This window comes from Oryctolagus cuniculus, chromosome 9 (genome assembly GCF_051225735.1).
Source record: "Oryctolagus cuniculus isolate XC-2025 breed Fujian yellow rabbit chromosome 9, ASM5122573v1, whole genome shotgun sequence".
Taxonomy (NCBI): domain Eukaryota; kingdom Metazoa; phylum Chordata; class Mammalia; order Lagomorpha; family Leporidae; genus Oryctolagus; species Oryctolagus cuniculus.
The window spans coordinates 90,601,849-90,615,723 of record NC_142875.1 but is presented as its reverse complement, the minus strand read 5'-3'; the positions used below and the strand labels follow the sequence as shown (position 1 = coordinate 90,615,723).

The 13,875-nt window shown below is 41.5% G+C and overlaps 1 protein-coding gene across 6 annotated transcripts in view; it reads right to left on the bottom strand.

Annotated features, from left to right (window-relative positions):
* Positions 1-13,875, bottom strand: part of RNF17 (ring finger protein 17) — a 117,524-nt gene that overhangs the window by 34,377 nt on the left and 69,272 nt on the right. For 5 of the 6 annotated variants that reach the window (XM_089304337.1, XM_089304335.1, XM_089304336.1 and 2 more), the window contains 3 exons: positions 12,897-13,017; positions 10,159-10,279; positions 358-585 (listed from right to left, as the gene is read on the bottom strand). In XM_089304337.1, coding sequence (XP_089160463.1) covers positions 358-585; positions 10,159-10,279; positions 12,897-13,017 — 470 coding nt within the window. Of the gene's footprint in view, positions 1-357; positions 586-5,368; positions 5,559-10,158; positions 10,280-12,896; positions 13,018-13,875 lie in introns of those variants that run through there. The other variant, XM_089304338.1, reaches the window with a different exon arrangement.

The window sequence follows — 13,875 nt, the reverse complement described above, 5'->3', positions numbered from 1 at the left end:
CTAAAATTACATTTTCCCCCAAATGCTTTATTTTTTGTATTAAACTTCCAATCATCTGCTATGCTAGAAGTTTCATTCATTGTCTCTCTACTAGATTTTAAGTTCCATGACAGCAGAAACTTGTCTGTTTTCACTACTGTGAGCTACAACCCCTAGAATATGGCTATCACACAGTAGGTACTCAGTATTCATGGAATACCTTTTAATGTAGTAGAAGTAACTAAGAGCAATACTATTTTTATATTTTAACCACAGAATATTTAGTTAGCACAATTTTATTACTTTAAAAGTTCTATATTTATGACTTCTAGATCACTGAAATAAAATCTTATATACTGTTCTCTTTATATGTAATACCTATTAATTAAGTTTTCTGTTAACAACCACTGAACATAAATCTTCTCAGGAGATACTACATTACAGATATGCACGGGCAGTTCCTTATTATAAAGTGACTGGAAATTCTCATTTGGTAGAGATTTTGCAGACACAGGACGTAAGTCATTTACTTCATTGGAAATAATTTCTTCTAGAGAAGGATCCCACACTTCAGTATGCTTTTCAGAATCATCTTTGAGGGTATATCTGAAAAATAACAAAATTTAGAAAAGTTTGCAAATTATTTTATGTATGTTTGGATTTGGTTACATTTACGGATGAACAGGTTTTAGTTATCACTCACTGCTTCCCAGTATTGACAATTCTATCAATTACTAAATGTAATTGGAGTTACTTTTTACAGACGTTCTTAATACTGAAGTAAACACAAAGAAAAACATAAAAACCAAATCTTGTTTGAAAAACATGGTTCAAAGTACCAAATTTGCTCAGAACTTCAGTTCTTCCCATTGCTATTTGTAGTCAAATAGGAAAAGAATAATTCAAAGTTCGACAACTTGAATATTTCTCTTTGGCTAAGAAGAATCCATCAGGGCAGGCATTCGGTGTAGCTGTTAAAATGCCCCTTGGGACACCTACATTCTGTATTGGAGTGCTTGGGTTTGAGTCCCAGTCTTCATTTTTTTTTAAAAGATTATTTTACTTGAAAGTCACATTTACAGAGAGGAGAGGCAGAGGGGTGGGAGGGGGAGGGAGGGAGAGAAGGAGGGAGGTTGGTTTCCATCCTCTGGTTCATTCCCCAGATGGCCACAATGGCCAGAGCTGCGCCAATCCGAAGCCAGGAGCTTCATTTGGGTCTCCTGCTTGGGTGCAGGGGCCCAAGGACTTGGACCATCTTCCACTGCTTTCCCAGGCCATAGCAGAGAGCTGTATTGGAAATGGAGCAGCCAGGTCTCAAACCGGCAACATATGGGATGCCGGCACTGCAGGCTGTGGCTTTACCTGCTACGCCACAGCGCCCTGCCACCTCCGGGTTCTTCTCTATTCCAGTTTCCTGCTAATGAGAAGTAGTATTGATGGCTCATCTAATTGCATTCCTGCCACCCCTGTGGGAGACCTGGATGAGCTCCTGGCTTTGGCTGGTGCAGGCCCCACCATTGTGAGTGTTTGGTGAATGACCAGCAGATAGGCACTTTTTGTCCATATCTGCATCTCCAACAGCAAACACTCATTAGGAGGGGTAGCTGCTTTCTAAAAAAGATCAATCTCTTCACCAATGAGAATACAAGTAGAAAACAATTATATTGGCCGGTGCCACGGCTCACTAGGCTAATCCTCCGCCTTGCGGCGCCGGCACACCGGGTTCTAGTCCCAGTCGGGACGCCGGATTCTGTCCCGGTTGCCCCTCTTCCAGTCCAGCTCTCTGCTGTGGCCCGGGAGTACAGTGGAGGATGGCCCAAGTGCTTGGGCCCTGTACCCCATGGGAGACCAGGATAAGTACCTGGCTCCTGCCATCAGATCGGCGCGGTGCGCCAGCCGCAGTGCGCCGGCCGCGGCGGCCATTGGAGGGTGAACCAACGGCAAAGGAAGACCTTTCTCTCTGACTCTCTCACTGTTCACTCAGCCTGTCAAAAAAAACCCACAATTATATTAAAATGTATTAAATTATATTTAATATTAATTATATAATTATATATTAATTATATTTAAATATTATATTTAATATTCATAAATTTGATGAAGTGAACTATAATTAGTTTTTACATAAAGGAGAAGCTTAACTTCACAAGAAACTGTGATTTAACCATGGTGACTAATTTTTTTAAACCCAATCAACAGTTTTCAGTCCTGCCTTGAACTCTCCATACTAGTTACTCTTTCCTTCTTCAAATGTTCTTTCTTTGGTTCTCGATCCACCACCTTTTAGACTTCTTTCTTCCCTGTGATGAATATTTAACACTGTTATCTTCATCAAGAGACTGATATGAATGAAACTTATGATTTCATTCATTTTTTTTAAATATTGATTTACAGAGGCAGAGTTACACAGAGAGAGGGAGAGACAGGTCTTCCTTCCACTGGTTCACTCCTTAAATGGCTGTGATGGCTGGAGCGGGGCTGATCTGAAGCCAGGAGCCTGGAGCTTCTTCTTGGTCTCCCATGTGGGTTCAGAGGCTCAAGGTCTTGGGCCATCTTCTGCTATCCCAGGCCATAGCAGAGAGCTGGATTGGAAGTGGAGCAGCCTGCACTCAAACCAGCACCCATATGGGAGGCAGGCACTGCAAATGGCAGCTCTACCCACTATGCCACAGTGCCAGCCCTGATTTCATTCATTCTCATCTTCTCACTTGTCATTTAAATGCTAACCCTACCCGCACTACCTAATTGGATCCTCTTCTGAATTTCAGATTCATGTGTTTATTTCCTCCATTCAGCTCATTCAGTCTAGTATTCACTGGGTATGCACTACGAGACAAGCATAATACTAGATACCCCAGACATGTCGGGGGGGGGGGGAACCACAGGCTATGTGTCTTAGGGAGTTTTAAACTGGTATTTATCTTTTTAAACTTTCAGTTATTTGATGTGTAGAGAGAGCAAGAATGAGATCTTCCATGTGCTGGTTCACTTCCCAGATGCCCACAATAGCTGGAACTGGGTCAGGCTGTAATCAAAGCCAGGAACTCACATCTAGCTCTCCCATATAGGTGGCAGGGACCCATGTACTTGAGTCATCTCTTGCCTTCCCAGAATGTGAATTAGCAGGAAGCTGGTTGGGAAGAGGAGACAGGACTTGACCACATGCACTCTGATGTGGGATGCAGACATCCCAAGTGGTGGTTTAACATGCTGTAGCACAACACCCATCCCCTCTTGGAGTTTATAATCCTCCCTCATATGGGGGACATATGTGCCAAGCCCCCTAGATGCCTGCAACTGTGGATAGCACTAAACCTTTTTTCCTGTATATACATACATACCTATGAAAAAGTAATTTTTTTTAAAATTATTTATTTGACAGGCAGAGTGGACAATGAGAGAAAGAGAGAGAAAGGTCTTCCTTTTTTGGCGTTCACCCTCCAATGGCCGCCATGGCTGGCGCGCTGCGGCTGGCGCACTGTGCTGATACGATGGCAGGAGCCAGGTGCTTTTCCTGGTCTCCCATGGGGTGCAGGGCCCAAGCACTTGGGCCATCCTCCACTGCACTCCCTGGCCACAGCAGAGAGGTGGCCTGGAAGAGGGGCAACCGGGACAGAATCCAGTGCCCCGACCGGGACTAGAACCTGGGGTGCCGGCGCCAGAAGGCGGAGGATTAGCCTAGTGAGCCGCAGCGCTGGCCCGAAAAAGTTTAATTTGTATGTTAAACAGAGTAAGAGATTAATAACTAATAGTTATAAATATTTATAATTAGAACAATTATAGTAATTTATATTAGAACAATTATACTATAATAAAATTTATTTGAATTGTTTCTGGGATTTTCCACTTAATATTTTTGGACTATAGCTGACCACGTGGGAGGGAAAGGGAAAGGGAAAGGGAAAAGGAAGAAAGGGTAGAGAAAGGAGAGAGAAGGAAAAGACAGATGCCTGCCACCTGCTGGTTCATTCCCCAAATGCTGCCAATATTCTAGCTAGGTCAGGCTAAAGCTGGGAGCTGGAACTCAATTTGGGTCTCCCGTGTGGATGGCAGGGATCCAAACAGTTGAGCCAACAGCTGCTGCTTCTCAGGTATGCATTAGCAAGAAGCTGGACTCTAAAGTGAAGAGTTGAACAGAGGTGCTCTGATAGGGAATATGAGAGTCCCAGCATCTCAAAAAGGCATCTTAACTGCCTCACCAAATGTCTGCCCCACACTCTTGATTACTTTAACTCTAATCAGTTTTTTTTTAAACTTTTATTTAATGAATATAAATTTCCAAAGTACAGCTTATGGATTACAATGGCTTCCCCCCCATAATGTCCCTCCAACCCGCAACCCTCCCCTTATCCACTCCCTCTCCCCTTCCATTCACATCAAGATTCATTTTCGATTCTCTTTATATACAGAAGATCAGTTTAGCATACATTAAGTAAAGATTTCAACAGTTTGCTCCCACACAGAAACAAAGTGAAAAATACTGTTTGAGTACTAGTTATAGCATTAAATCACAATGTACAGCACACTAAGGACAAAGATCCTACATGAGGAGTAAGTGCACAGTGACTCCTGTTGTTGACTTAACAAATTGACACTCTTGTTTATGGCATCAGTAATCACCCTAGGCTCTTGTCATGAGCTGCCAAGGCTATGGAAGCCCCCTGAGTTCACTGACTCTGATCATATTTAGACAAGGCCATGGTCAAAGTGGAAGTTCTCTCCTCCCTTCAGAGAAAGGTACCTCCTTCTTTGATGACCCATTCTTTCCACTGGGATCTCAGTCGTGGAGATCTTTCATTTAGGTTTTTTTTTCCCCCCCAGAGTGACTTGGCTTTCCATGCCTGAAATACTCTCATGGGCATTTCAGCCGGATCCGCATGCCTTAAGGGCTGATTATGAGGCCAGAGTGCTGTTAGGACATCTGCCATTCTATGGGCTTGCTGTGTATCTCACTTCCCATGTTGGATCATTCTCTCCCTTTTTGATTCTATCAGCTAGTATTTGCAGACACTATTCTTGTTTATGTGATCCCTTTGGTTCTTAGTCCTATCATTATGATCAATTGTGAACAGAAATTGATCACTGGGACTAGTGAGATGGCATTGGTACATGCCACCTCGATGGGATGGAATTCGAATCCCCTGGTATGTTTCTAACTCCACCATTTGAGGCAAGTCAGCTTGTTCTACTTAATACTTTTGGTTGAATACTGTAATCAATACACAATTCTTCTTAAGTGCTGAAACTTAACTGAAAAGTGTTCGCTGTTAAATATAAGAGTGGGAATAAGAGAGGGAAGAGATGTGCAATTCGGGACATGCTCAAGCTGACTTGCCTCAAACAGTGGAGTTAGAAACATACCAGGGGATTTTTTTTTTTTTTAATTTGAGAGGTGGCATTACAGAAAGAGAGAGGGACAGAGAGGTCTTTCATCTGCTGGTTCACTCCCCGTGTGGCTCAAACAGCCAGAGCTGGACTGATCCAAAGCCAGGAGCTTCTTGTGGGTCTCCCACATAGGTGCAGAGGCCCAGTGGTGCTTGGGCCATCTTCCACAGCTTTCCCAGGCCAAGAACAAGGAGCTGGATCAGAAGTGGAGCAGATGGAACTCAAACCAGTGCTCATGTGGGATGATGGCAGCTTTACTCACTTTGCTACAATGCCAGCCCCAATTCTTAAGGTATTTTATTCCTCTATATGCTACTATAAATGGAATTAACTTTTTTGTACTGTTCACTGTTAGTGTGCAGAAACACAACTGATTTTTGTGCACTGACTTTGTATCTGCCTTTTTGAATTCATTTACCAATTCTAATAGCTTTTGGAATCCTTTTAGTTTTCTATGTATGAGATCATATCATCTGCGAACACAAAATCTTCCTTATTCCTTTCCAAGTTGGATGCTTTTCTTTTACTTATCTACTTGTGCTGACAAGGACTTCCAGTACTATGTTGAAAAGCGGTGGTGGAAGTAGACATTCTTGCTTTGTCCCTGATTTTAGAGGAAAGGTCTTTTGCCACTGATTTATATGCTATGGGATTTTCACGTCTGGCTATTATGCTGATAGGTAAACAAGCACACTAGGTTCATCAGGAGTATCAGCCTGTAATCTCTTTTCTGTAGTGTCCTTTTTGGCTCTGGCATCAGGGAAATGCTGGTCTCATAAAATAAATTTGGAACTTTTCCCTTTTATTACATTTTAAAGATTTTTATTTGAAAGAGATAGGGAGGGAGGGAGAGGACCAAGCTGAAGCCAGGAGCGTCATCAGGGTCTCCCACATGGGTACAGGAGCCCAAGGACTTGGGCATCTGCTGCTGCTTTCCCAGGCGCATTTGCAGGGAGCTGGATTGGAAGTGGAGCAACCAAGACCAAATCGACCCCCATAGAGGAAGCACGATTTGAAAAAGTTTAACATTGTTTAAATATTTGGTCTTAGCACTGTCTTTGATGGGAGACTGTTACTGATTCAGTCTCCCCATTAATGATCTGTTGAGATTTTCTATTTCTTCAGGATTCAGTACTGGTAGGCTGTATGTTTCTAAGAATTTACTCATTTCTTGTAAGTTATCCATTTGGTTGGCATGCAACCACTCATAGTTTTTTTTTTTTTTATTTATTTGAGAGGCGGAGTTACAGACATTGAGAGGCAGAGACAGAGAGAAATATCTTCCTTCTGCTGGTTCACTCCCCAAATGGCTTCAAGGGCTGGAGCAGTGCCAATCTGAAGCCAGGAGCCTCCCACATGGGTGCAGGGGCCCAAGCACTTTGGCCATCTTCTACTGCTTTCAAAGAGCTGGATTGGAAGAGGAGCAGCAGGGACTAGAACCGGTGCTCATAAGAGATACTGGTGCTGCAGGCGGAGGATTAACCTACTGTGTCACAGTGCTGGCCCCCATAGTAGTCTCTTTACTTTTCTGTTTTTAAAAAGATTTATTTATGGGGCCAGCACTGTGGTGTAGTGGGTAAAGCTGCTGCCTGCAGTGCTGGCATCCCATACGGTCACTGATTCGAGTCCCAGCTGCTCCACTTCTGATCTAGTTCTCTGTTATGGCCTGATAAAGCAGTAGAGGATTGAGCAAGTCCTTGGGCCTTTGCACTTGTGTGGGAGATCCAGAAGAAACTCATGGCTTCAGACCCGCCCAGCTGTGGTCATTGCAGCCATTTGGGGAGTGAACCAGAGGATGGAAGACCTCTCTCTCTGCTTCTGCCTCTAACTCTGCCTTTCAAATAAATAAATCTTTAAAAAAGAGATTTCTTTATTATTTGAAAGTGAGAGACAGGAGAAACAGATCTTTCATCTGCTAGTTCATTCCCGAGATGGCTGCAGTGGCCTGGGCTGGGCCAGGCCAAAGCCAGGAGCTTCATCCAGGTTTTCTACATGGGTGACATGGGCCCAACAGGCTACTAGCAGGGAACTGGATTGGAAGTGGAGCGGCCGGGACATGAACCTGCACCCAAATGGGAGGCTGGCATTGCAGGTGGCAGCTTAACCCTCTATACCACAACACTGGCCCCAATTCTTTATTTTTCTGTGAAATCAGTTTGTAATTCTTTTTATTATTTTGATCTCTAATTCTTAGTTTGGCTGAAGATTTGACAATTCCATTTATCCTTTTTAAAAAAATAAACTTAGTTTTTTGTTCTTTTCTAGTCTCTAATTCTGCCTTTTTTTTTTAAGATTTATTTTACTTATTTGAAAGAGTCAGAGCGAGGTAGAGCCAGTGAGAGGGAGAGAGTGAAAGGGGGAGAGAGAGGGAGGGAGGGGGGAAGCGAGGGGGGAAGGAGGGGGGAAGCGAGGGGGGAGGAAAGGGGAGTATGAGGGGAAGAGGAGGGGAGGGAAGGAGAGGGAGAGGGAGGTAGAGGTGGAAGGGGAGAGGGAGGGAGAGGGAGAAGGGAGGGAGGGAGAGGGGGAGAGGGGGAAGGGGGGAGGTAGAGGGGGAAGGGGAGGGGCAGCAGGGAGGGATGGGGAGGGGAATAGGGAGGAGAGAGGGGGGAGGGGAAGGGCAGCAGGGAGGGATGGGGAGGGGAATGGGGAAGAGAGAGAGGGGGAGGAGGGAGAGGGGGAGAGGGAGGGGAGAGAAAGGAGGAGGGAGGGGAAAGAGAGGGGGAGGGAGGGGAAGGGGGGAAGCAAGAGGCGAGCTGATCCAAAGCCAGGAGCCTTCCCTGGGTCTCCTACAAGAGTGCAGGGGCCCAAGGACCTGGACCATCCTCCACTGTTTGCCCAGGCCACAGCAGAAAGCTGGATCAGAAGTGGAGCAGCCAGGACTTGGACCAGCACCCACATGGGATGCTGGGGCAGCAGGCCGGCCCCTCTGCTCTGATTTTTAATATTTCCTTCCTTCTGCTGACTTGGGTCTAGTTTGTTCTTGTCTTTCTAGGTCCTTGAGGTACAGAGTTAGGTTGTATGAGATCTTTCTTCTTTATTTACAATGTAGGCATTTATTGCTATAAATGTCCCTCTTAGAACTGTTTTGCTACATCTAGTAAGTTTTGGTATGTTGAGTTTTCTATTTGTCTCAAGATTTTTTAAATTTCCCTTTTTATTTCTTTGATTCACTGGTTGTTTCAGGAGTATGTTCTTAGAAAGTATTTAGGAAAAATTCTCCACTACTTTTCAGTAGGAAGTTATCAGTAATATTTAATAACTTCATGATTTAGATAATCTATGACATTAAAATCAGTCCTAATAGAGCTTTCATAAAAACCTAACTCAGTAAATGGTTTCCATGTTTCAAAACATACTACTGACTTTTAGCATGTGACAATTTTCTGATATTTAATTGTATTTGAGCCAACATAAAATTCACCATTTTACTGTTTTTAAAATAAAGTTAAAGTTGTTCTTACCTTATGATACAGCAATCTCACTGTTAGGCATTTACTCATGAAAAATAAATATATAAAGTCTATCCAAAGATCTGCATATAAATATTTACAGCAGCTTTATTCAGAAAAACACTCAAAACTGTGATGAACTCAAAGCTCATCAAAAGTTCACTCAGAAGTTCATTTAAAAAATTGTGGTACATCCATACAATGCAATGCTAGTTATCAATAAAAAGAAACAAATTATTGATAAGTGCAACAACATGGATGAATCTCAAAAGCATTATGCTAAAAGAGGCCAGGCACAAGAGGTATTATTCTGTTCACATAAAGTTGTGAGAAAGTCAAAATTATACAGACAAAAATTAGACTGATGACTGCTAGGGGTTAGAGAACTTTTTGGTGTAAAGGAAACAGTCTATATATAGATGGTGAGGATAGTTATATGACTTTGTCAAAATTCAGTAAAGTTTTTGTCTTAGAGGGATGAATTTTTTACTCCACATAACTTGTGTCTCAACAACCCTGTCTTCAAAAAGAAAAACCTCAGTTCAATAGAGCTTAAATGTTACTCTCAAATCAGTCCTTTCCTCACTTGAGAATGGCCCTCCCTCTTTTGCTTCTAGCTGCTCCAGTGTTAGGGTAGGTAGGACAAGCATGGGCATAGATCATTAAGGCCTCTGCTGGACATCACGTTTTCTCTGGCTTTTGCTGGTAGTCCCACATGTAGGTGCTATGCAAATACTGGCTTACTTAGGGCTGTATCTGGGAGTTCTTCATTAGATCCTACAGGAGCCACCGCACAGTCCCTACTGTGGAAGAATTTGTCTTGCCCTCTAACTCTTATCCTCACTATGACTCTGCCCATTTGTGTCTGGGGTCACCTCAACTACTGGCTCATCCTCAGTGGGTATTAGCACAATGGCTTAAGCCTGGATATCTTTCAAAGTACCCACCTGTAATCAGGAAAACTTGTATTTCTTCAGAAAGGAATATGAGCTATTCTATCACTGTGTTTGTTGTCTATCCTGCTTTTTCTCTCCCCAATTCTCTTCTCAACTAGACACCTGGGGCTGGCTAAGCAGATGTTCCACCAAGAAGTAGGATGCAAGTCTTGTTTTCTTAGAAGTACTCTTGATTTCTAGGGGCCTTTCTCTTGGTTTCAGGGTTCCTTAGGGAAGGATATTAAAGATATTCTACTCCCCATTAGACCAATGATTCCAATTATTTTCCCTCTATTCTTTCTGATCAAGGAGTAAGGAAATTCCCAAGTCTACAGAATCCAAAGGAGCATTTAATGTCAGATTAAAATGTTGCATAAGAAGTAAAAATGAAAGTTTATATGAGAACTTACCTTACTTCATAAGATGCTAGGCCTTCTTTGACTAGCTGGTCATTAATACTAGTGGGATTCATTCCTGGAACACCAATAGAATCAAACAGCTCGACTAGTAGCACATTATCTTCCAGAATTTCTGTAAAATCATTAAGACTAGTTTGGGGAAAGAAATATGCTGCAAAATATACTAAATTAGGCAATTTTTAAAAATTGGAAAGTTAATTTCTTTCATTTTGCCTACCTGAATTTTCTTGCTGAATAAAGTCATAGTCTCTCTAGGGGCTTAAAATAACATCTTGTAGGCCTAAATGAACTGTCATTATTTACTGTGGCATATGCAAATTAATAAATATTTTATTTTACATTTTTGTGTGCTATTTGTTCTATAATTAACCAAAAGATTACAGATTTTAGACTGAGAAAAATATAAATTAACATATTCATTGAAGAAGTATTCTGTTGTATTCAAATATTTTTTAAAGATTTTTTATTTATTTGAAAGGCAGAGTTACAGAGAGAGAGGGAGGAAGGGAAAATATTCCATTCACTAGTTCACTCCCCAAATGGCCACAATGGCCAGGGCTGTGCCAGGCTGGAGCCAGGAGCCTGGAGCTTCTTCCAGGTTTCCTACATGGGTGCAGGGGCCTTTGGACGTGGGTCTTCTGCTGCTTTACCAGGCACATTTGCAGGGAGCTGGATCAGAAGTGGAGCAACTGGAACTCAAACCAGTGCCCATATGGGATGTCTGTATCGCAGGCAACAGCTTAACCCACTGTATACAACACCATCCCCTTTATTTTTTTATTTTTATTTTTGACAGGAAGAGTGGACAGAGAGAGAAAGGTCTTCCTTTTTTCTGTTGGTTCACCCCCCAATGGCTGCTGCGGCCAGTGCACCGCGCTAATCCGAAGCCAGGAGCCAGGTGCTTCTCCTGGTCTCCCATGCGGGTGCAGGGCCCAAGCACTTGGGCCATCCTCCACTGCACTCCTGGGCCACAGCAGAGAGCTGGACTGGAAGAAGAGCAACCGGGACTAGAACCTGGGGTGCTGGAGCCGCAGGCGGAGGATTAGCCTATTTAGCCGTGGCGCCAGCAACACCATCCCCTTTAAACTGTTTAGTTGGCTTCAGCCAAGTTCCAAGAGGACAAAAGTGAATGAAAATTAACTTAGGCCAGTGATTTGTGAAAGTTTACAGCTTTTATAAGAATGCCTCAAATTTAAAAATAGTTAAAAACTCAATCTATAACCTTCAATTAACTAGAATTTTTTCCTGTTTCATTTTTAGGATAAATAATCTAACTCTTAATTCTTATAGAAAACAAATTGGTTGTGAACTTGATTCTTGGCACTCTGATATGGAATACCTGTGTACCAAGAAGTGGTTCAACTTGCTGCACCACAATGCTTGCCCCAAGGAGGTGAACTTTTTATCTCTTGTGCATATTTTATTTATCGTAGACAGGGCAGGGAGCCTGCTCAATAATTAACTGAGTATATAATAGAGGTATTTGCCTAAACCTTTTGCACAGTAGGAGCTGGCAGCCTCTAGTTAGAGTCATGATTCTAAATAACATAACCATTACTAGTATAACAGCTTATATAATGAAGCTGTAAGAGCATTTCTTAGAAACCCTTTTTTAAGAGTTGAAAAATGATTCCTAGTGACTTTTGAATGACCAGTAAATTATCTCAAAATAAAAAGCTAGGCAAATCTCAACAAAATTTGATTTCCCTACTTCCATCTCTTATGTTTCCTTTCAGTTCTTTGGTTTCATATTTCCATTAGGGTCAACTTTCTCTTGATTCTGTAGTTTCCATTTTCTCTTCTCTCATAATTAAATTTAAATGTTCCTTGCTTTATAAGGTAACAATAGCCATCAATGGGTGGCTCCTGTGGTAGTTCACTTTACTCTAAGGGTCTTGACCTCCCAATTTTACCACTGGAGGCAGGTGAATGCAGAGAAGTTTGGTTGGGCATGGTCCTTTGGTACTCCTTAAATCAAATTTATCTAAGTTAATTACTGTGGTATGGGGCCGGTGCTGTGGTGTAGGAAGTAAAGCCACTGCCTGCAGTGCTGGCATCCCATATGAGTGCTGGTTTGAGTCCTGGCTGCTCCTCTTCTGGTTCAGCTCTCTGCTATAGCCTGGGAAAGTAATGGAAGATGGCCGAAGTCCTTGGGCCCCTGCATCTGCATGGGAGACCCGGAAGAAGCTTCTGGCTCCTGCCTTCAGATCAGTGCAGCTCCAGCCATTACGGCCAATTGGGGAATGAACCAGTGGATGAAGACCTCTCTCTCTGCCTCTCCTTCTCTCAATACTAAAAAAATTAATGTGGTATGACTAGTGAGTGGCTGACACTGATATAACAAATAATTGAGAAACAAAGAAGAATCAAGAAACACAGTAATCAGTTCTTGGTGGTTTGTCCCTGTGAGGTATATTTACCATACACTGTACCAAGAACTGTGACAGGGCCCTAGCAAAACTGTAAACAAAAGGAAATGATTTAATTCCTGATTTTAGTGCTTTTAAGGGCTCATGTCAAGGGTGACTTGATCTTTAATGGTAATTTTTACTTCATGTGCTGACTTTAGACTCCAGTGCCTGCAGAAGATATAATTCCATAACTGTCAATAAATGTTCTCACTATTACTAATGATGGCACACTGAATTTACCCTAAGACAAATGCTATATCACGTCATTCTTAGAATTTTATATAACTATATGACAAATAAAAAATGAAAATAGCTTACTAATAACTGAGCATGTCATAAATTTATCTTGAGTCTTTTCTTCAAATTTTTCTTTAGCTTTTTTGGACCACTGCATTGTCCTTTTACATGGTTCAATATAAGCCAGTTTACATTTAATTGCCTGTGTCAAACAAAATCTTGCTATTAACAAAGCAAACTTAATTTCTAGTTATTTTACAGTTAAAAGTTTTATGTAAGTCTGTACAACATTCTTTTTGAATTCAGTACATATTTATAAATGTGCAGAGATATCTATAAAAGTACTTACTAAATGCAAACAATTAAAATGAACACAGTATGTGGCTGAGTGAATTAATGCACATTCACATACAAGAAAAACAAGCATCAAAGAACTACAGATACTTATGAGACATTATTAAATGATAAAAGCAGGTTATAGAACTATTTATAGTCTGAGTCCATAATTATCAAAAACACAGACGACTCAAATGTGTATACAAGTATAATAAGACATTGAACAATACCTGTAATTTCTGAGTGACTCCTCTTTTTGCACTCATCTGTATTTTCAAGTTTTTTTTTTTTGCTATAATACTATCCATTTCTCAAAATGAAAAACATAGCTTAAAATTCAGATTACATAGCTGGATACAAATTAGAAAAAAGATCCTTTATCCTTCTCTTGCAATCCTACTTCACAGAGGTCAGTAAGGTTAAGTTTTTCAATATATTCCTCCAAACTTCTTTCTTTTGAACATATTTATTTTACACACACACACATATGCACAGAAACACAAATGGTATCACAGTAAAAACAGTCCTGGGATGACCTTTTTTCACTCAATATACATAAATATGACACTCAAACAGTAATTAATATGACATTCTTAAACAGTAATTAAAGCAACACTTATCTAAAATCTATATCAGAAACTATTTACAGGCAAAAATGACAGTTAACAGAACATTGCTGTGGTGAAAATGACTAATTTTGAATTTGTGCTAATGTTCAACCCTA